Source organism: Artemia sp. Qi Xiang Cuo, chromosome 11 (genome assembly GCF_049724085.1).
Source record: "Artemia sp. Qi Xiang Cuo chromosome 11, ASM4972408v1, whole genome shotgun sequence".
NCBI lineage: Eukaryota > Metazoa > Arthropoda > Branchiopoda > Anostraca > Artemiidae > Artemia > Artemia sp. Qi Xiang Cuo.
The window spans coordinates 24,440,329-24,463,028 of record NC_142804.1 but is presented as its reverse complement, the minus strand read 5'-3'; the positions used below and the strand labels follow the sequence as shown (position 1 = coordinate 24,463,028).

The 22,700-nt window shown below is 37.1% G+C and overlaps 3 protein-coding genes across 4 annotated transcripts in view; all 3 read left to right on the top strand.

Annotated features, from left to right (window-relative positions):
• The window catches only part of ValRS (Valyl-tRNA synthetase), a 109,410-nt gene extending 98,935 nt beyond the window's left edge, over positions 1-10,475 (top strand). For both annotated transcript variants that reach the window (XM_089096604.1, XM_089096603.1), the window contains one exon: positions 10,260-10,475. In XM_089096604.1, the coding sequence (XP_088952730.1) occupies positions 10,260-10,364 (105 nt within the window). In that variant the 3' untranslated portion in view covers positions 10,365-10,475. The remainder of the gene's footprint in view (positions 1-10,259) is intronic.
• A 10,142-nt stretch (positions 10,476-20,617) lies between these two features.
• On the top strand, positions 20,618-21,241 carry LOC148946787 (uncharacterized). The gene has a single exon (XM_089096424.1). It carries the CDS (start codon positions 20,618-20,620, stop codon positions 21,239-21,241), a length of 624 nt encoding a protein of 207 aa, XP_088952550.1.
• Positions 21,242-21,619: 378 nt separating this feature from the next.
• Pex23 (tectonin beta-propeller repeat-containing peroxin 23) overlaps positions 21,620-22,700 on the top strand; it is a 112,016-nt gene continuing 110,935 nt past the window's right edge. The window contains exon 1 of the mRNA XM_089096602.1: positions 21,620-21,677. The gene's annotated coding sequence lies outside the window, so the exon portion shown is untranslated. The remainder of the gene's footprint in view (positions 21,678-22,700) is intronic.

Sequence of the window (22,700 nt, the reverse complement as noted above, 5' to 3'; positions counted from 1 at the left end):
GGAAAAAATATAAACCACACTTCTAATAACAATACAAAAACTTCACAATAAACAAGAAAGACAAACATAATAAACAAAAATTGGTTATCTGGGAAATTGGTACCACAGCTGATATATTCTATAAGCTTATCTCATTACAAATAACCCAAAAAAATACAAACAAAAAAACATACTGGAACCATAGATATTACATTTTTAGAATTTTTTTTACATTTTTAGATTTTTTTTTTAGAATTTTTCCCATATGCGCCCTTTCTTAAAAAAAGATGTTTCAGCCAAAGCTATTTGGAAAGCTGCAATTTTGTTCATCAAGACAACATAGTCAGGCAACGTGTTTCAGGATTTTAACGAAACTGTACACAAAAGAACCCTGTCCAACTTTTTTAAACCCTCGGCTGGTGCAATTTTTCTTCTACCTTAGGCTGGTTTAAAAGTTCGGCCGTGTGGGTCAATAATGAAGTAATCACGTGTGGAACTGAAAGTAATCACTACTGGAAATATTATCAACACTACTGTTATTCAGAGGGTGCTGTTCTAATGGGAAAAAAACACCAGTTTTTTTTTTTTTTTTTTTTTTTTTTTTTTTTTTTTTGCTATAAAAAGTTTATTTTCAACCGCAATATCCGATTTTCACAATAGCCTTGTGGACCAGTGTCAGAGGAATATTTTCTCTGAAATATGATTTCGAATACACATTTTATGCATTACAAACTTATAAACTATACAGCCATACAAACCTTAAACAGCTTCAATTGTACGTCGGGCCATACGTGTGCCTAGGTATGGATATCTAGCTAACTGTATGTGTAAACGCCACTTGACAGTCTGAAATCAAGACAAGTGCAAATGCCGTATTTTCGTATGTATTTTCATGATGAACTCCATTTTGCGAGGCCATGTTTTACAACAACCGTGAGAACATATTGCGGGAGAATACACCAGTTCACATGTCTAGCTAATAACAAGTTCAGATACAGTTGAAAAGGCGACGCCTATTGAGTAAAAAAAAAGCTTGCCTAGAAAAACAGACAAACTTTGGACATTTTTCCTTTCAGTTTGAGAAAAAATTGCTGATTGGTTATAAACCGTTTCATCATTATGATTAGGACATTAAACCTCTTTTAAGAGTTAAGATATAGTTTCAACACTTTGTCTGAATTTGCCATTAAAATTGTCAAAGAAGATGGTACCTAGTAAATGTTATGGCAACTAAGCTAGAATAATGATTGGTTCTCACACGTCCGATATGCATGAAAATATTTAATTGTTTTTAGTTTCGTTACGATATGCTTCAAAATATTTAATTGTTTTCAGTTTCGTTACGGTTTGACTAAAAGACGAAATTTTGATACAAATAGATACATCAAAAGAATTATATTTTTATGCTGATTTCAAATACATATGTTTCATCAAGTTAGTTTTACCCATCAAAAGATACATACCTGAGAAAATTTTCCTTCTTTTCGAAAAAAGGGGGAAACAGCCGCTAAAAGTCATAGCACTTTAATGAAAATCACTACATCAGATTCAGCGTATCAGAGAACCCTACTGTAGAAGTTTCAAGCTCCTATCTGCAAAAATGTGGAATTTTGTATTTTTTTTTTTTGCCAAAAGAAAGATCATGGATGCGTGTTTTGTTCATCAAGACAACATAGTCAGGCAACGTGTTTCAGGATTTTAACGAAACTGTACACAAAAGAACCCTGTCCAACTTTTTTAAACCCTCGGCTGGTGCAATTTTTCTTCTACCTTAGGCTGGTTTAAAAGTTCGGCCGTGTGGGTCAATAATGAAGTAATCACGTGTGGAACTGAAAGTAATCACTACTGGAAATATTATCAACACTACTGTTATTCAGAGGGTGCTGTTCTAATGGGGAAAAAACACCAGTTATTTCCTTTTTTTTTTTTTTTTTTTTTTTTTTTTTTTTTAAGGGGTAATCGTATCGATCCAGTAGTCCTAGAATATCGTTAGAGGGCTCATTTGATCGGAAATTAAAAGTTCTAGTGTCCTTTTTCAGTGACCAAAAAAATTGGAGGGCGACTTGGCCCCCTCCCACGCTCATTTTTTCCTAAGTCACCCAATCAAAATTTTGAGATAGCCATTTTGTTCAACATAGTCGAAAATCTAATAAATATGTCTTTGAGGATGACTTAATCCCCCACAGTTCATGGGGGATGGGCTGCAAGTCATGAACTTTGCCCATTGTTTACATATAGTATTGGTTATTAGGAAGTATACAGACGTTTTCAGGAGGGATTTTTTATGGTGGGGGGGGGTCGGAGTAGGAGGTTACGGGGGAGGATATTTCCATGAAGGGTGTTTCCTTGGGGGAAAGGACTTTTCTATGAAGAGGGCGCCGGATTTCCCGACATTATTTAAAAAAGATCGGAAATTAAATAAAAAAACAAGTTATTTTCAACTGAAAGTAAGGAGTAACACTAAAACTTAAAACGAACAGAAATTATTACGTATATGAGGGGGATCGCCCCCATGTCAATACCTTGCTCTTTGCGATGAAGTTTTTATAGTGCTTTCGAAAGATCTATCTTTTCTAATTAACCGGCCTTCGTGATTCAGGGGTTTGTGATTCGAACAAAATTTGAACTTTAGCGCCAAGGGCGAGGTATAGACTAGGGGGTGAACTCCCTAATATACGTAATAAAAACATACGAATATAGAAGTTCGATACGTAAGTTAATTTGTAAGTTACGTCAGAACAAAATTTCGAGAAAACCATTTAGCAAAAAAAAAGTAAAATTAATATGCAAATTTTTTTAATTATTCATGTACGGTGAGCCAAAATCAAAGCTGCATTAATTCCAAAACGTTCAGAAATTAAATAAAAAAAAAACAAGTTTTTTTTAACTGAAAGTAAGTAGTGACATTAAAACTTAAAACGAACAGAAATTATTCAGTATATGAAAGGGGCTGTCCCCTCCTCAACGCCTTGCTCTTTACGCTAAAGTTTTATATTGTTTTGAAAAATAAAGTTTTGAGACAGAGTCAAACTTTAGCGTAAAGAGCAAGGCGTTGAGGAAGGGACAGTCCCTTTCATATACGGAATAATTTCTGTTCGTTTTTAGTTTTAATGTCGCTCCTTACTTTCAGTTAAAAAAAAACTTTTTTTTTATTTAATCTTTAAAAAGAAGCTGAGATTCTTCATTTCGAATGCCTGTTACTAAGGCTAAGAATAAGTGAAGAGGAAAAGGTGACGTTGGATAACGAAAAGATTGATCAGTTGGACAGCTTCACTTACCTTGGTAGTATTATTAGTAAAGATGGCGGGAGCAGTGAAGATGTTAAAAATAGAATAGCCAGGGCTCAGGGTGTTTTCTCATAGCTAAAAAAAAGTTTGGAAGAATAGAAAGGTAAGTCTGCTAACGAAGGTTAGATTCTTAGAAACTACAGTGATGACAGTGGTCAAATATGGCTCTGATGTATGGGCGCTCCGAAAAGCGGATGAAGATTTGCTAGATGTTTTCCAGAGAAATTGCCTCCGGATTGTTCTAGGTACCCGGCTGACTGACCGTATTTCAAACTGTAGGCTTTACGAAAAGTATGGTTCAATCCCGCTTTCTAGGGCTATAATGGGAAAAAAGTTGAGATGGCTATAATGATCTGCAGACGAAAGATGACAGGTTGCCGAAGATTGTCCTTTTCCGCCAACCGTGTAGGGCTAAACGGAAAGCAGGTCGTCCGCGGCTGGGGAGGGAGGATGTCATAAAAAAAATTAAAGGAAATGGGAACTTCCTGGGAGTGTGTAAAGAGGGAGGTTTTGAATAGATTGGGATGGGGGAGGAGCGTGCGTAGCTGTGTTGGTCTCAGGCAGCTTGGTGTTGTGGTGAGATGTTAGTAGTTGCAGTAGGAGAATGCCTGTTACAGTAAAAAATAAGAAAATTGACTTTAATCGCACGTTTGTATCTGCAGGTAGCGCGAGAGTATTCTGCAAAGACGGTGATATTGTTGTAGCTTATTGCGTAATCGTATTGTGATATAATTTATTGTTTATTGTAAGAACCAAGCATAAGGATGACACTTACATACGAAAAACCCGCCGTCAGTATATACACTATAATTGATTTTAAAAACTTTTTCTACAAAATAAGTTTTTCAAAAAAAAAAGTAAAGAACTTCATTAAACCAAAAATGAACAAAAAAGCATAAAATAATCTACCAAGCATAAAACTACCACAAATCAGTATCAATAAATAAATGGAACTCAAATAACAGAGTCAAACTCAAAACGAGCAGAAATTAATATGATAAGGGTTCAAAACTCCTATGCTTTCTAAAAGCCTGAACATAATTTGTACTTAACTGAAAAAAATTTAAATGAATTTACTGAAAAAAAATGTGCATTGTCAGTTTAATGTACATATGCTGTTATTTATTCCTTAAAATCTTAATTAATTTATTATTTCTTAAAGTTATAAACTTAGACTTTAGACCTACTTTTAGACTTAAGGCTCCTTCCGAGGGTTCGGCGTAGAGAACGATGAGACTAGGCGCCTCCAGGTTGACCTATCGCTTGCCAGTATCGCAGCTTCTTCCCCCGGGATGTGGGCTTGGGTGAGGAATTCATCGGCTTTGTCTTTCCACCTAGTGGGTGACGGCGTCCTCTGGGCCGCTTCCATCCGTGTAGGGTGGGGTCGAAGTTGAATGCGACCCGTGCTGGGGCGTCGCGTGGCATGCGAAGGAGGTGGCCGTACCACCGAACAGTACGCTTGGCGAGCTGCATCGAGAAAGGAGTTTGAGCCGTACGTGACAGGAGAGTCTGGTTGCTAACGAAGTCAGTCCAGTGAAGTCTTTCGATTCTTCGGAGATGTTTCGTCTGAGCGACATCAACGGCGCTGAGGATAGATTTTGCAGCTGGCCACGTCTCCGCTCCATACAGCAGGACGGTGCTGGCTGACGCATTGTCAATGCCATTTTGGTAAAGTGGCTTATGTTTGGCTTTCGCCAGATGCTGCTAAGCCTCCCAACAAGTGCTGAAGCTTTGGCAATTCGAGATGTAAGCTCTTTTGTGATCAAGCCATCATTCGACAGAATAGATCCCAGGTAAGATCCCAGGTTGAAGACCATCTACTTGGTCTTCAACCACATCTACTTGGTTGCTTCCGATGTTGACTTCATTTACAGTAGAACGGGACGTGGGGGACTCAAGGAGCATAACTTTGGTTTTCTGCCAGTTGATCTTCAGTCCAACTTTCGAGGCTTCTTCTGAGAGCACCTGGAGAGCTTTGGTGATCTTTTCGACGGTGCTCGCAACTAGCGCTATGTCGTCGGCGAAGTCAGCATCAGAGAGTAACCGGTCTCCGAACTGAAGACCTAACTAAAGGCGATTCGTCGTACTGGTCACGACATCATCAATAACGCACTTGCAGAGCTCGGTGGCGGCGATGTAATCTTGCCGGATGTCAGTTTTCCCTGAGAATGAGGGACTGCGTCTTCCATTGATTTGCACGCAGCTTTCCGTATCCTCATACAGCTTTTCAAAGAGTGAGCATTATTTCTTGGGTAGACCCGTAGTTCTTAGTATCAGCCAAATTGAGCGGTGATCAACAGAATCGAAGGCAGACTTCAAGTCCACGAATGCGATGTACGCTTTTTGGTGGAACTCTCGCGTCTTCTCGATCAACTGGCGCATAGTAAACATTTGCTCCGTCGTCGACCTGCCGGGCATGAATCCAGCTTGCTGGACTCTTCTCTTTCTACGCAAAAAGGTGGAACACCTGTTCAGGAGTGACATGGCGAAGAGTTTACAAGGAACGGAGAGAAGCGTGATCCCACGATAGTTGGAGCAGATTTGACGGCTGCCCTTACGTTTCCAGAGCGGCAATATGATGCCAGCACGCCAGTCATTTGGTATGCTTTCCATCGTCCATACAGCTGAGAAGATTAGCTGGAGCTACAGAATCATCGCTGCACCCCCGTACTTGAGGAGTTCTGCAGAAATACCACAGACGCCGGGGGCTCGATTAATATTTAACCGTTTTGCAGCATTTTGGATCTCAAAGGTGGTAAACGGTTGCGATACGAGGTCGGAAGTAGCCTTGGGTGTGGTCATTGTTGCTTGAATCAGATCAGGGTCGGGATGAGCAACTGCCTCGGCATTCAGAAGCGTTGAGAAGTGACAGCTCCAGGCAGAGAGTTGGCCTGCATCGTCATCCGGCATGCTTCCGTCAGCAGACAAAACACGGCTCACGGTGGAAGTCTTCCCATCCGTCGGCTCGCAGAGGTGTTTGTACAGGGAGCAGGTGTCTCCTTTTCTTGAGGCATCTTCAAGATTGCCGGCTTTCTTGTCGACAAAGGTCTTCCTATCACAGTGCAGTAGGCTATTGCGCAGGCCATTGAGTCGTCTGTACTCTGGCATATTCTTTGCTAAGCGGGCCTTCCGGCGCAGCTCGATTACAGACAGAGTCTCCTGGGATACCCAGGGTTTATTTTTGTGTCTGCTGCGGCCAATGGTACTGCCAGCAGAATCGAGTATATTATCTTTGAAAGACTTCCAGGCTACTTCAGGGTCGTCCAGAACTTGGAGGCAGCTAAACCGGTTAGAGATATCGAGAGCATACTTCTGTTGCATCTCAGATGTAGCCAGACTACTCAGATCAAGCTTGGGAGGCCGTCTTTCTTGTCCTTGTGCTCTCAGGCGTAGCCTGAGTATGGCGACTACCATCCTATGGTCTGTGTTTCCAAGTTCGGCTGACCTATAAGTCCGGCAGTTTGTTATTGACAAGCGCCAGCGACCTGAGATCATAACATAATCGATCATCTTCTTTGCCTGGCCGTCGTTACTATACCAAGTGTATTTGTGTATATCTCGTCTCTGAAAGAGCGTGTTTGGTATGACCAGATTATGCATATTGCAGAGCTGGAGGAGTCTTTTTCCGTTGTCATTCAGTGAATCTGGAGCCACAGGGCCGAGAACTCTTCTCCACACGCCCGCCCTGTCATTTACCGTCACGTTAGGGTCTCCCAGAAGAGTGGCGATGTCGTGGGGTGGGATTCTAGACAGGGTCACTGAGAGCTCCGCATAGAACTGATCCTTCACTTCCGCAGGACTCGGATTGGTGGGAGCATAGCATACCATAATTGTCCACTTTCCATGCTTGTTCTGGAGCTGAGCCATCAGTATTCTATCTGAAATTTGTTTATAGGAGAGAAGGCATCTCTAGGCTCTGGCGTTCAGCCCAAGGCCTACACTATTTGTCTTGCTTTTTGGGTCACCAGACCAGATCAGGTGATATCCTTCAACAATATCCTCGGACTCTCTTCCGACAAGGCGGGTTTCCGTAAGACCAATCACAGCTACATTGAAGCGTTTTAGCTCATAGGCAAGCATTGATTTAGCTCCAGGAAAGTTGAGTGTGAGTACGTTCCAGGCGGCGAGTCGTATCCCACCTTCGTCAATAAGGTTCATTCGATGGTCTGAAATCGGTCCAGGGCGTGCTGGGGTCGTGGAAGGTAAGGGGGCGGGGGCTCGGTCAGCCGACGCTGGATCATCGTTCTTCGTGTCGGTAAAGTTTTCAGGGGGAAGGTTGCTGGCCAAATCAACTTAAGGCCTGGAATATAATTAGAGCTAGTCCTTGCCTAGATACTGAGAGTCCCTGGGGTGGGCTCCACCCACCTCTTTAGGTTGAGGCTGCCCATTAACATGGAGCTTTTGGTTAGGGGAGACCCCATATCCAGAGGCACGTGGTCAGCAGACATAGTCTGCCTCATTCCGGACGAACTCCATCCGCCATCCGCCTCTGGCTTTTAGAAAGCATAGGGGTTTTGAATCCTACTCATATTAGTTTCTGCTTGTTTTGAGTTTGACTCTGTTATTTATTTCAATCTCTGTTCGTTTTGGGTTTCATTTATTTATTGATACCTATTTGTGGTAGTTCTATGCTTGTTTTTGTAGTTTTTGGTAGTTTTTGTTAATTTTTTGTTTGCTGGAGTTCTTTTCTTTTTTTGAAAAACTTATTTTTGTGGAAAAAGTTCTTTTTAATTAATTTCTGTTCGTTTTATATTGACATAGCCTTTTCCAGGGAAAAAGAAAATAATAGTTTGAATCTTTTCGTTTTGCCTTTAAGAATTTATAGTTTGATCTGCTATTTATAATCTGGAGAAACTTTTTCAGCAATTTTTAACAACATAAACTCTTTTGGGAATCATGACACAAATAGTAGTGATTTAGTTATATACATCCTCTAATTAACCTGAAAAATAGAACTTAAAACTATTCCCAAAAAATTATTTCTGTACTCTTTCACATGCTGTATGCAATTAAAATTTTTTAATTTAGGAAATTTCTGTGAGCAGAAGAGGTAATAAAAGTAGTCTCGAGAATTTGAACTTATTACCCTACTTGGTACTTGGTATATTGCAAAGATGTCTTATTGTTAATCAGATTACAAACAATGTGTTTTGATTTAATTTCAAAGCAACATTTAGTTTTTAAGCATAATGGGCAAATTACATAACTGTGTGGAGTTTGACCTACCCAATAACCCTAAAGATATAGTTACTAGACCATTCAGCTATGCTGAACAAAATGACTGTCTGAAAATTTTGATTGGAAGTGTCTGAAAAATTATGAGCTAAAAAGGAGGGCTGATTGCCCTCCAATCACTTTCTGAAACTACAACTTTTTTTTTACCTAATACCACTACTGCTACTGACCTAAGTCAAAAGAGTTTAAGTGGATCCGGGTTGTCAAAAGAACTTATCTGCAATATATCAAGAATTGCTTAGATTACTAGATTAATATATTTATTTACAACTAAAATACTTCAACATATAAATAATAGCAGTTGTTGGTAATTTAATTGAAAATTTCATAGCATGCTGAGGGGTATTTCTAATCAAATCATAATTAAATCATATGCGTGTAGGTGCTCAAAAGGGTGTATCTGGGATATATCATGATTATGTTTCATTGGAAAAAATTATTAAGTGCACAATTTCTGGGAATATTGAGGGCGATGTTAAACTAAATCAAAAGATTCTATATGAATTCAACTGCTCAAAAGGGGGTATCTGCAAAGTATTTGGAAATACTAAGGGTAATAGAAACTTTTAGACAATGTGGAGGGAGGTGGTACTCTAAATCAAGATAGTCTTAACTACATCCAGGTTGTCAAAAGGGCGTATCTATTTGATTTCAGGAATGGCTACGGGTATCAAGTTGAGACTTTCAGGGAATGCTAAGGGGGATATTACGTTAAATTGAAAGACACTATAGGCATCCAGGTTGTCACAGTAGCATATCCTCAATATCTCAGGAACAGTCAGTGGCCGATCTTGGGGGTGAAGGGGGCGCCCCCCCCCTAACGTAGTCTAAAGTAGAATAATTTACTTAATTAACGTAAGTTTGTGTTAATTAAACTTGCTCCTAACGCAATTTTATTGGATCAGCCTATTTTGCCCCCCCCCCTAAAAAAATCCTGGATCCGTCCCTGGGAACAGTTAAGGTTATTAAGTTGAAACTTCCAGAGAATATTGAGGGGATATAGAGCTTATATAACAACATTTGAACTTGAACTTTTGAATGGAATACAGACAATATCTGTATTCTGGTTTTCAAAAGGGTGTAGCTGAAATATATCTGAGGAACGGCTGAGATTATTAAGTTGAAACTTTCAGGAAATGTTAATGCTGTTGAACTAAATCAAAAGCTACCATGTGCATCCAGGCTGTCAAAATATCATTTCTGGAGTATCTCAGGAACAGTTAAAAGCATTAGTTTGAAACTTCCAAAGAATGATGAACTTAATCAAAAGACACTATGCTCATCCCGGTCGTCGAAAGAGGGTATCAGCAGTATCTCAGGAACAAGTAATATATTCAGTTGAAACTTTCAGGGAATATTAAACCCTATCAAATGACGCTATTTGCATCTACTTTGTCATTTGGGTGTATCTCATCACAAAGGGTACCAAAGCTTTATGATAGGAATGTGCTCGCTCCCGAATTTCTACGACTGCCGTTTCTAAACGGTGGTCGAGAAAAAAATGATAAAAGGTAAAAAACTAAAATATTGAAAGACAAAAGAAATAATAATATACTGGAGACAGAATTGCCGAGTACTTTCACAACTCCGTGTTGACTCCGCTGCTTTTTTTTCGCCTCTCTTTTACCGTTTCTCTTGCATCTTTGCTCATGTTTCCTGTGACTTATTTCTTCTTTTTCTTTTCATATCATTTCAGTTGGCTGTTATTATTCTCCCTCTCGGTTGTTAGTTTTGCTTTTGCTCATTTCGTTTTTATAGGTTCCTCTACGTGTCCGGGAAGAAGAGGCTGAAAAAATGAAGCAATACCAAAGCGAGCTAACGTTAAAGGAAACTGCCCTGCAATCATTGCCAAAATTGACATGAATGAGTTGGAATTCCATAGCACTGTTTTAAAGGCTATAATTTGATAAAAAATTTATTTGTATGATCCTTCTAATGGCAACATAGGGAAAATAAATTGGATTACCTTCGGGATTTTTTTATTTTTCTCTTAGCTATAGCTCAATGAATTTTACCACGTTTTTTGAAGAGATTTCTGTGATGGATAAGTCTAATTACATTTTTTTGGTTGATGTTATAGGAATGAGTTTTACGGTCATCTTTACTGATCATTTTAACTGAAGATTCGGGACAATAGAGAGAGAAGGAGCTATATAAACCAATTAAGCGAGGAAAAGAAGCTTTGGATCTGACATTACCCGCTAAAATCTTACGCTTTTACGATTGTCTTCCACAATATCCTAATCGTTTTTGTATATTGCTTTTTTCGATTTTTTTTTTCGTAACTTCCCCTACCTTATGTAGATTTTAGTTTACGCGCCTACGCAAAGGGTAAACAACATTTAGGTAAAATATCCCAAATAAGGCCAAATATATGCAATCTGAATTTCTTGATTTTAACATTTAATCCTGCTTTACTTCTTAATATTTTGGGTAAAACAAAAACTTTGTTGTCGGGAAAGTGGTTAATTCTGTTTTGCATAAATATGCACTCACGTCAAAATGTGACCATTCCTTTTCCAAACCCTTCATAATTGTTGTATTTCCGTAGAAAAGTATTTTGAATCTTTGCTTTGGATGGAGAATGCAGAGTTTAATATTAAAGCGAACTGGCAAAATTGATTTTTTGTATTTTCACTGTAATGGAGCGTAAATTTAAATCAACGTAAATTTAAGCTATAATTCATGTTTTCTTACATTTGTGAATTGGTTGCTATTTTGAGCAGCACAAGAATCTGAAGACAGGATATTTTAGCAGCTGGTAAAGGGCTGTAAAAGTGTTAATTTTATTTAAAAATCTTGGCAAACTATTCTCACCAGATCTCGTATTGCAAATTGATTTTCTTATAGTCTAATGACCCGAAATAGGAGCGAACCTTGAACACAAATAAAGAAACGTGAGCAGATTTAGAAACGCACTCGGAGCACGTTTAGAAACGTGAGTACAGGCTGAAATTTGTGTCACTTAACTTTGCAGGCCGTAAGAAGAGTAGAATAATGATTAAGCCAAAAATTTGCTTAATCATTTAATGAACTTCAAATGCCAAGGTGAACCTAACAATGGGTCCAGGGGCACAGTCCTTCTACAAATGAGGTCCAGAAAACGCCAAAGACGTTTTTTCTATCAGATTTTGCCGATACAATGAAAGGCCTAGTAAAAAATTCAGGTATTTTCACAGGCCTGAACGAATACGAGGCTTATCTGTACATGTAAGCCTGTGTCATACTGGACACGCATAGTAGACAATCGGGAGTGCAACTGTAAAGAACACATGAGACTTGCACTTCCAACAAGAAGGATATAAACTTCAAATTCAGTAAAGCGAAAAAATGATGTCATTTCATTTGTTGATAGATAAGTCTATCTATCATCCAAAGTTGACTCCATTAAGAATCATCATTATGTATGGCTGTATAATGAGTACAGAAATCGCTTAAGTATTATTTAAGTTTCTATTTGGATTAATAAACGGAGTCTGTTTTTCAGTTATTTGAAATTTTCTAATTAAAAGCCATTGTCGTCGTCGTTGTCGAGATTTCAGTAGCATTTTTCAAGTTGAATCTGTTGCAATTATTCACCAATTGTACTTCATTGTCAGTTTATTAACGAACAAAAAATATCATATTGTGAACCAAATTTTATAAATGTGGGTCAAAGCCTAATTAAATTCAATGATATTCTGACTGATTTTGCTTTTTGAACAGAGTATTTTTTTTGTTCTAGGTCTTTTTTGTGGATACAGAACATGTATTTGACGGAGAAAATAACATTTTTCTTTAGTTTACAAATTTCTTATGACCTATTGGTATGAACTATTGGTGAGCTTCACATGCCAATTCTAAGCCTCATTTTCATAGGCTTTTAAAGCTAATTTAAATTAGCGTCAATGGCTTCTAAGTGTTTCTAGTTAAAAACTAGGTAGTCGATCAGTTTCTGTACATTAGATTATATTAGCTATAAACAAGAATAACGCTATCTACTAATATCCTCTAACGCTTCTAAATTCAATAAAATCCAATGTTCTTTGACGTTGAAAGCTATACAATCTATTCGAAAAGATCATACTGGAACAAACAATCATAAATTCTTCAGTTAGGTTGTCCCATTCATCTATAGTCCGGTTTGGGTTCAGTTGCCAATGTTTTTACGGATTCGTTACGTCTAAGTTTGAAAGAAGGTAGACCAAGCTATTGATTAAGAATAACAGTCGGCTTTGTTAAAATAGAGTATAGAAGTATTAGAAGTCAAGACGAGCTTTGATTGACTTCTAAGTCTTTAAAGTTTCATTTTTTCTTTTTAGACTTTTAATTGACTGATATCGGTTTTGTTGAATTAAATTTTAAGATCTTAGTTGCTAATTACGTTACATTAAAACTTGTCTAGTCAATTATAGCATGGACTTTGTAAGCTTAGGAGTCAATTACATTTTCTTCTAGCAGGTTCTCCAGTTGCTTAATCGCCTTTTGATTGGCTTTTAAATTTATAGAAGTTCCTTTGAACTCACTTGAGATTGGCTTCTAAGGGTTCAGAAACTTAACAGCTTATTGCTTAAACCTTACTTGCTAAAATTTGGGTTCTAAGGTTTTGAAGTCAATTCTAAAATGTAATTGGTATCCAAGTTTAAAGGTAATTCAAGGAATGCTATAGATTGGATTCCATCAGCTTTATGATGGCTTCGCTAGAATCTACTTGAAATTGGTTTGTATCTATTTTTAGCCTGAGGTCTGAATCCAGGCTCTTACAACCAATCGATTTTGGTTTTTAAAGGGCTTTAATCAGTCATCGAATCAACTTTTAAGAATATCGGATCTGGTGTTGTTATTGATTTTAAAATCATTAATATATTTAGTTTCCAGTTTAAGTTGCCTTTAAAAGCCATTTAAAACTTGATATAAAGTATTTGCCTCTGAAATTTAAAAAGCGAGTCTTTGAGGGTCTAGGTACAATTGTAACAGAAAACCATCGTAAAAATACAGATAAACTACAAGCAAAATTAAAAGATAAGTAATTGAGCTGTACTGCATCACCGTCAATCGCTTGCAAATAACATAATGGACTTTACGGTTTTAATTGTGGTTTATTATTTCCGGCTTCTGGCTTAAAAACTCTGACATCTGGATTTCAGAGATGCCGCAGAGAATGGTACTGAACGAGTAAAATTCATCCCTGTGTTAACCCCAGAGTAATAACTGCGATACTTGAGCTCATTTAAAGGGTAGGCTAGAGCGAAATCTTGCATCCAGTACGACAGAAGAAAACTAAATGAACACATCTTCAGTTGAGGCTTTTAAAGGTGAAATTGGAAAAGACAAAAGGAAAGTGATTTTTTTTTTTTTTTTTTTTTTTTACCTGAAAAAAGAAGCCTTTTCCTTCCTTTTCTGTTTAAATGAAAATTTTTATCAGATTAAGATATGAGGGTGAATCCTAATCTCAGTATATTATGGAGGTAGGCTTTGCAAGGAGGTGGCACATCTGATATCAATACCTTCCTGCGCAAGGTTTACAGTATAAGCCGTGCCCCAAAAAGAGCATTGTTCTATGCTTATCATCATTGTGTGAAACATAAAAATTAAAGCATTTACAGTACGTTTATGATGCTGATGAATTTAGAAGATGGCTCTGATAACTTTGTCTTTAAATATTTAGTTATGCAATACGTCCCTATGGCTGCAGATTCTGTTCATTGATCCTCGGAATCCAGTCTTCAACATAGAGACGTTCTTTTTTTTTTGACCTGTGCAACCTGATTGAATGAAGCAGAAGGCATACGAAAGAAGTGAAGATACACTTCGTCTATTTTTGATAGCCGAATTCACTAAATCTCTGTTGATAGGGATGAAAAATCAGCAGTTAGATTGAACGATTTTCTCAAGTGTAATTCTAGCATAGTGAATCATTTCTCTGCCATAGGACCTTAACAGTTGCAAAGAAAAGTCATAGGTTTTTTGTTGAAAAACTATGTCAAAGAGATTGAAGAGGGTAGGTATTCTTATTGAAACAATAAATGGAGTGAGAGGGGTGAAACCTGAGAAAAAAAAATGTCTTTAGTGCAGCTTATGCTTTTCATTCCAGAGAGCCACGGATTTTTTTCGAAGAACTTCATCTGGCTCCAATTCTGATGACAATTAAAGAATTTGGACCACTGAGTTCCAGGTATTCTATTTCTTTTGTTCTGGGAATTTTAATCTTAACTTCTTAATAAATAATTCATTTTTTAGGACTTGTTCCAGTAGCCAAAAACCGTATCTACAGGTATGCCCTTTTCTTTAGGATAATTTAAAATTACTTTTTCCACAAAATAAGTTTTTCAAAGAAAAGTAAAGAACTCCATTAAACAAAAAATGAGCAAAAATAAAATCCAATAATCTACCAAGTGTTAAACTACCACAAATCAGCATCGATAAAAAATTAAACCCAAAACGAACAAAAATTAAAATAGATAACCGAGTCAAACGCAAAATGATCAGAAATTAACATAAGTTGGGCTCAAATCCCTTATGCCTTCTCAAGGCCAGAACATAATTTGCACTTTACTGAAAATATAAATGTTTTTACTTTTATAATTTTACTAAATCAAATAATATTAACATTTTGATTACTAAATATCAGTATATGTATATTAAACTGACGATGGACATTCATTTGTATTTTTTTCAGTAAAGTGCAAATTATGTTCTGGCCTTGGGAAGGCATAGGTGTTTTGAGCCCAACTTATGTCAATTTCTGCTTTTTTGGGAAATGGTGGGCGTGGAAGGGGTGTTAGTTGTCTTTAATTACTTTGGACTATTAAAAAAGGCACTAGCCGTTTCAATTTTCAATCGAATGAGCCCTTTTAAAGTTTCTATGACAACGCGTTCTATAAAAACCTTATATGCCCCCAGGGCATAACTTACAACCCTTGCCCTGAGGGCTGTGGGGGGGGGGGGAGTGTAATCCTCAAAGACCTAATTTCCAGAATTTTCAACTACGTTGAACAAAATCGTTATCTTAAAATCTTGATTGGACGTGTTTGGGGAAAAGGTGGGCATGAGAGGGGGGTTAGTTGCCCTCGAATCACTTTTGACTATTAAAAAGGGTGATAGCCCTTTGAATTTCCAATCAAATGAGCCTTTTTTGAAGTTTCTACGACAATGCTTTCTATAAAAAAACTTATATGACCCCAGGGCATAACTTACAACCCTTGCCCTGAGTGCTGTGGGGGTGTATCCCCCTCAGAAATATAATTTCTATCGGAAAATCAACTACTCTGAACAAAATGGCTATCCAAAAATTTTGATTGGATATGTTTGGGGAAAAGGTGGGCGTGAGAAGGGGGTTAGTTGCCCTCAAGTCACTTTTGACTATTAAAAAGGTCACTAGACCTTTGAATTTTCAACCGATTGAGCCCTTTTTCAAGTTTCTACGACAAAGATTTCAATAAAAATGTATATGCCCCCAGGGCATAACTTATAACCCTTGCGCTGAATACTGTGGGGGGGGGGAGTGTCCTGCTCAAAGGTATAATTTCCTGAACTTTAAACTGCGTGGAACAAAATGGCTATCTCAAAATTTTGATTGGATGTGTTTGTGGAGATGGTGGGCGTGGAAGGGGTGGTAGTTGCCTTCCAATTACTTTCGACTATTAAAAAGGGCAGTACCCATTTCAATTTCCAATCGAATGAGCTCTTTTTGAAGTTTCTACTATAACGCGTTCTATAAAAACCTTATTTGCTCCCAGGGCATAACTTACAACCCATGCCCTGAGGGCTGTGGGGAGGGGGAGGTGTCATCCTCAAAGACCTAATTTCCAGAACTTTCAACTATTTTGAACAAAAGGGCTATTTTAAAATTCTGATTGGATGTGTTTGGGGAAAAGTTGGGTGTGAGAGGGGGGTTAGCTGCCCTCCAATCACTTTCAACTATTGAAAAGGGCACAAGCCCTTTGAATTTCCAATTGAATGAGCCATTTTTCAAGTTTTAATGACAACGCTTTCTATAAAAACCTTATATGTCCCCAGGGCATAACTTACAACCCTTGTCCTGAAGGCTGTGGGGGACCGTCCTCCTCAAAAACATAATCTCTATCTGGAAATCAACTACGCTGAACAAAATTGCTATCTCAAAATTTTTATTAGAGGTGTTTCGGGAAATGGCTGGCGTGGAAGGGGTGTTTGTTGCCTTCCAATCACTTTCGACCATTAAAAAGGGCATAAGCCACTCCGATTTCCAATTGAATCAGCCCTTTTTGAAGTTTCTACGGCAACTTCTTCCATACGAAGTGCAATGGTCTAAAGGAAAAAAATAATAAATAATATATTGTGCCAAGATCGTTCTTATATGCCCCCAGGGTATAACTTAAAACCCTTACCCTGAGGGTTGTGAGGGAGTGACATCCTCAAAAGCATATTTTCTATCTGGAAATCAACTATGCTGAACAAAATGGCAATCTCAAAATTTTGATTGGATGTCCTTGAGGAAATGGTGGGCGTGGAAGGGGTGTTAGCTGCCATCCTTTTGACTATTAAAAAGGGCACTAGCCATTCCAATTTCCAATCGAACGAGCCCTTTTCGAAGTTTCTACGACAACTCCTTCGATACGAAGTGCCCTGGTATGGAAAAAGATGAAATAAATAATAATAATACATTGTGCCAACATCGTTCTTTACTTAGGCAGCGCCATTGTGCTGCATGATGGGCTCGTATAAAAATACACCAATGATAAAGCAGCGCTCGTAACGTTTATAATTGTGAACTAAGTCCAGTATCTATTTTAAAGCGAGTTAGGTCCTTTAACTACGGCAATTGATTACACTTGACTTGACTACACTCAAGTCAACCATAATTTTGATAGGGTCCAAACGTCAAAAATTTGCTTCTTTCTCTATATAGTGAAATGTTTGAAAATTCGAAACACAATCTGAATCTTAGAAATGACTGAATATCCAGTCTTTGATAAAAGTTAGTGCAAGATACCTACCTTGAACCGAATGTGATAAATTTTTCTTCAGTAATATATTACAGCCCATTTTGGCTTTAAAAAAATGGCTAAGAGAGTATTCAAGGAATGCAGACAAAGAATTACTTTTAACTCTTTGCAGTGCAGTAACCCTTTCAACTCTTTATGACAATAGAATGAAATTTTTCGAAGACTTGACAGTTTTAGAGATTTGTCATAATAGCACTTTTAGCAACCCAATGGGCATACTCCAAGATATTGCTTGTGAGGCCTCTTCTCTTGACATGACAGTTGACCTTTCTAAATCCGCAATAGTCTCAGTAAGTTTCCTTAAATCCCCTCCGCTTTTTCTTCATCCTATTCCTCTTGAAACCTCTGCCACGTCTCTTAAGCTCCTTTGTGCTACAATTTCTTCCAATTTGAAATAGGATGCCCGCATAAATAATATCTTACGATGGACAAACTCCTCGTTTCTCCTTCTTAAACTCTTATACAAATTTAGTTGCCCCCAATCACATTTATTACAAGTGATTTCTTTTGTGCGTCCCAAAGTAAAGTATGCTTGTCCTGTGTAGCAAAACCTCTCAAATGAAGCAATACAAAAGATTAAAAACGTCCCAAAGAGAGCTCTAAGAATCATTTTCAAAGAAGGCAATGTACCATATTTGCATTTGTTAAACATTTCAAAGCTAGAGACCCTCGAGCGTGGAAAAAATAAATCTTGCCTCTGTTTGGTAAATCGGCACTTTTGAACCCCCGTGCCGCAAACCTTTTCCCCAAATACTATGCACCAGAAAGAAATCGTCCTCAACGAACTGTGTCCCAGCCTATCCCCATTTTATCTCACATTCCTTTCACTACCTTGCGATACAAAAAATATTTTATCCCTTTTTACTGACGTAATAAATAGTTTTTAATTTGTACATAACCTATTTCTTGTATTGCCAGTGTAGCAAGTGTTTTCTATCTTTTTATTCTAATTTCTTGTTCGAACCTATATTTTGCTTCAGAATTTTAAATTTTATCTTTTACCTGAAATAAGAATTTTGATCTGTTTATTCGACTTTACTTTGTATGTTTTTTTTCGTCTCAGAATACTTTATTGTCTCATGTTTTTCATGCGTTTCAGAATGTTTTATTGTCTCTTAATGTTATTGTCTCAGAATTGTTATTTGACTTCAGAATGTGGCTTTAAAGGGTAGTGATATTTCATTTTTTAAAATAAATATTATCTTAACTATCTAAATCTAAATGCTTTTTCAAACCCAATCTATTAACTCTTACTAAAATCATAGTCTTTAACTAATCTGCAAAAGGTGGAAGAGTATCACAAAAGTTGAGAAATCTCGATGATGTTTCTCTTTGAACAACGAAAAGTTTGCCCGCTCTCTTTTAAGGCCTGTAGTATCTAGCTTTGGTTTAAACTGATTTTTTTTCTTTTAATTTAAACACTATTTGGAAACTTAATGTATATTTTAATAAAGATCTAAAAGAATTTTTATAGTAAATCTTTTTTAGGGTTAAATAATCATAGTGCAAAGATGGCAGTTTTTGGCAGAATATTTAAACACTTATAACATGTTGTGATACCTCTCATTGAGAAAGGTGAGAAAGGTAATGAAGAAGAATACAACAAATCATTTACAATTGGTTAATTGAAAAGAGTGCTGGAAAAACTGCTTCAAACAGCACCAGGAAACGATGGAATTTACCCTATATGTCAAACAGTTGGATGAGAGATGGGTAAGTGTATTAGACATCAAGAATACTGTTTGGGACAAAGGTTGTTTCCCAAAAATATGGAAAGAGCAAATAGTTATTATGATTCCAAATAAAGGAAAAAATTCAACCACATTAGAAAACTATAGAAAGATATCTCTTCTTCCGGTATGAGGTAAAGCCTATTAGAGATTAGTTAAAGTCAGACTAAACTGGGTGTTAGAGAAAGCGTAGATATTAAAGGAAGTTCAGTGCGGCTTTTAAAAACAAAGATCTACCACGGAAGTTTTGACAATGTTTATAAATGACACAGTATTTGCCTTGGAAAATTTAAAGTTTTTAATAGCAGTAGTCCTTGATGTGAAAACGGAATTTGACAAAATGGTTCACATACATATATTGAAAGGGGTGCTAGAAGCAAGGATTAAAGGACATTAACTTGGTTTTTCACATGATTTTCTAATGAAAAGAGAAGTAAATATGAAGATTGGAAAAGTAAAATTAGTGAGAAGAATATTGAGTCGTAGAGGGATTCCTCAAGGCTCGACTTTGGGGCTTGATTATTATAATATTAGTGAGTTCAACATCCCATCGGACATTGGTAGTGAAAGAGCTGGTATATTTGCAGATGATAATGGTTTTTGGGTTATCACCAATTGCATAGAAGGAGGACAAAAGACTATTCAAGAAATTATTAATTCGTTAGAAATATGGGCAGGAGAAAACTGTGTTAAATTTTCAACTCAGAAAACCAAAGCAATGCTGATAACCATGAAAAAGAACTATTCACTACCTAACTTAATGCTAACCCACGTACAAATTGAATTTGTTAATGACTTTAAGTGGATTGGTGTGACTTCTGATAAAATCGTAACTTTCAAGTCCCGTAGAAGAACTTTGAAGACCCCATGCGACAGACGGATAAATATTATGAATATTCTTTCTGGTGCTAATTTTGGTCAAAAACCACAATTCATGGCAGAATTTTATCTAAAATACATTATAATCAAGATAGAATATAGTAGACTGATAAACTGCGCAGACAGTAAGTCATTGCTGGAAGAATTAAGAGACAATCCAATACAGTGCGATCAGAATAGATTTTTCTGCAAGAAAATACACCCCAAGGCCATTCATTTTATCAGAAAGCAGACTTGTTAATCTTGCTGCTCGGAGAGAAATCCTAGCTTTAAAATTTTTGAGACAGATTTGGATTGCAGACAAATGCAATCCGATTAAATCCAGACTTCTTAAAGAAGGAAGATTATGGTGTTCAAGCAGAAAGATGCATGGATTAGTAAGAGCCAAGGAAATTATGGAACGGTACACAAATGAGTGCAGTCTAACAGAAATGCTGAGAGTGCTGAATCTGGAGATTGTCCCGCAATGGAAAGCTAAACATTCCCTTGTGAAACTGAGTTTGAACTATGGGATGGTCTTGACGTGGCAAAGTCCTTTAGAATGTTGAAAGATTTAAAATATGGCCAAGCAGTGGGTATATTTACGGATGCATCCAAGAAAGATCAAAAAGTTGGAGCGGCCTTTGTCATTCCCTCAAGGAATGTGAGGTATATGATGCAGTTCGACTCTTTAACAACAGTATATCAAGCTGAAGTATTAGCTATCGCCGAAGCTGTGAGAAATGTGAATGAGAACGGGCTAAATGGGGAAATCAATAGAATGTGTTTGGACTCTAAGAGTGACCTAGAGGCATTGAAAAATATTTATAAGTCTCAGTCGGTTGCTGGAGACATTATTTATTGCCACAGTGAAATACAAAAAGTACTTGAAAACGGAATCGAAATTGTGCTTGAGTGGGTGCCAGGGCATGCAGATATAGAGGGAACGGAAGGAGCAGACGAAGTGGCGAAAAGTGCAGCAGAAGGAGATGGATGTGTCTTACAAACCATTACTCCAAAGATTGTAAATAGAATATCTGAAATTATAAAGCTATTAAATGAAAAGGTATTCGAAGACATTAAGGCATTTTCAATGAATAGATACATAGTGGACAAGAATGACAAACGATTTCATAAAGCAGTGTATGGTGAACTAAGTCGGAGGCGAGAATATTATTTAGACTAAGATCAGGTCATGCAGCAACACAAGCATATAGAGCTAGATTTTAAGGTGAAGATGGACAATGTACATATTGCGGTGAAGAGGAGACGGTGAATCATATGGTGTTTCAATGTCTGAAAACGGAGGAAAAAAGAAAAAAAATAATGAAGTTCGTGAAAGAAAAAAGAATATTGGTACCAGACGATTTACTAAGTAGTGAAAGATCTTCAAAAGACTTTAGTGAAGGTCTCAAATTAATATTCAAGTTCATAAAAGACATTAACCGAATAAATACACTATAGTGAAATATGTCAGTTTGATTCAGAAGAAGGAAAGCCTCTCAAGTCCTCAGGGAAGAGGGGAGGATTCTACGTTCATCATCATCATACCTCTCATTGAATAGTTGACATTTAACTCTTAGAATAGGTTTTGTGGAAGGTGCCTTCTAGAAAAATCTATAGTAAGAAATTTTTCAAGCCAAAATGGACCAAAAATAAGAGGTCTAGGCTGCGTAAAAAAGACCTAGGGGTCTTTTTTTTACCCACAATTCTATTGTAATTGTAAAGGCAAAACTGGGTTTTGTTTGCTCAATATTGAACCTACCTGAGGGCCGTACCCAAGATTTTTTGGTATAAATTTAGATTTGTGGCCCCTCATAAGGAGACATGTTAAGAAAACAATTCTTACTTTAAACTAGGCCATGTATAATGATCCTAGTTGACATAGGCCTATTATTCAAGGGGAGAACCTTTATTGGTAAATTTTTACCAAATCATATTATTGACTTATAAATAAAGTGAATATACCACTCAATGCCTTTTTTATTCTCTTTCCAAATATAATAATTATTTTTGTTGGAAATGAATTTTACCCCCACCCCTATACACCGGTATTTATTTAGCCTTGGCCCCCTCATAAGGAGACATGTTAAGAAAACAATTCTTATTTTAAAATATGTATAATGATCCTAGTTCTTATATTATCCAAGGGGAGAACCTTTATCATCAAGTCTTTCCTCTAAAAATCCTTAAAAGTGAAAAACTTTCCAAATATCACCACGCTCTTAATTCAATGCTTAAGTCTTTTGAAATTGCCGCTGTAAACTGCTGCCAAATAAGTTGTTTTATAGATAGCGTTTAGCACGTGTGTCAAAAAACGTGTTTAAAGAAAAAGTAGTGGTATATTGAGATTATAGAAAGTTGTTTTTCATTTTCATAATGAAAATGAAAAACTTTTTTTTCATGAAAAACTACTTTTTCATTTCTTTTCGTAACCTAGCCTAACTTTTGTATTTACTCCACTTCTATTTGCCCGTCGCCACTGCTATTCGCCCGTTATCCCTTATATTAATATTTTGTTTTTACGCCACTGCTATTCGCCCTTCACCACTACTATTTGCCCTTCGCCACTTCTGTTTAAAAATAAAAATAAAATAAAAAGACCGGCATTAATACTGTCTATACAAGAACTTATTAGGCGGCAA

Coding starts and splice junctions, on each gene's coding strand:
- LOC148946787 (XM_089096424.1), top strand. CDS start 20,618: ATGTTGAAAGATTTAAAATATGGCCAAGCAGTGGGTATATTTACGGAT.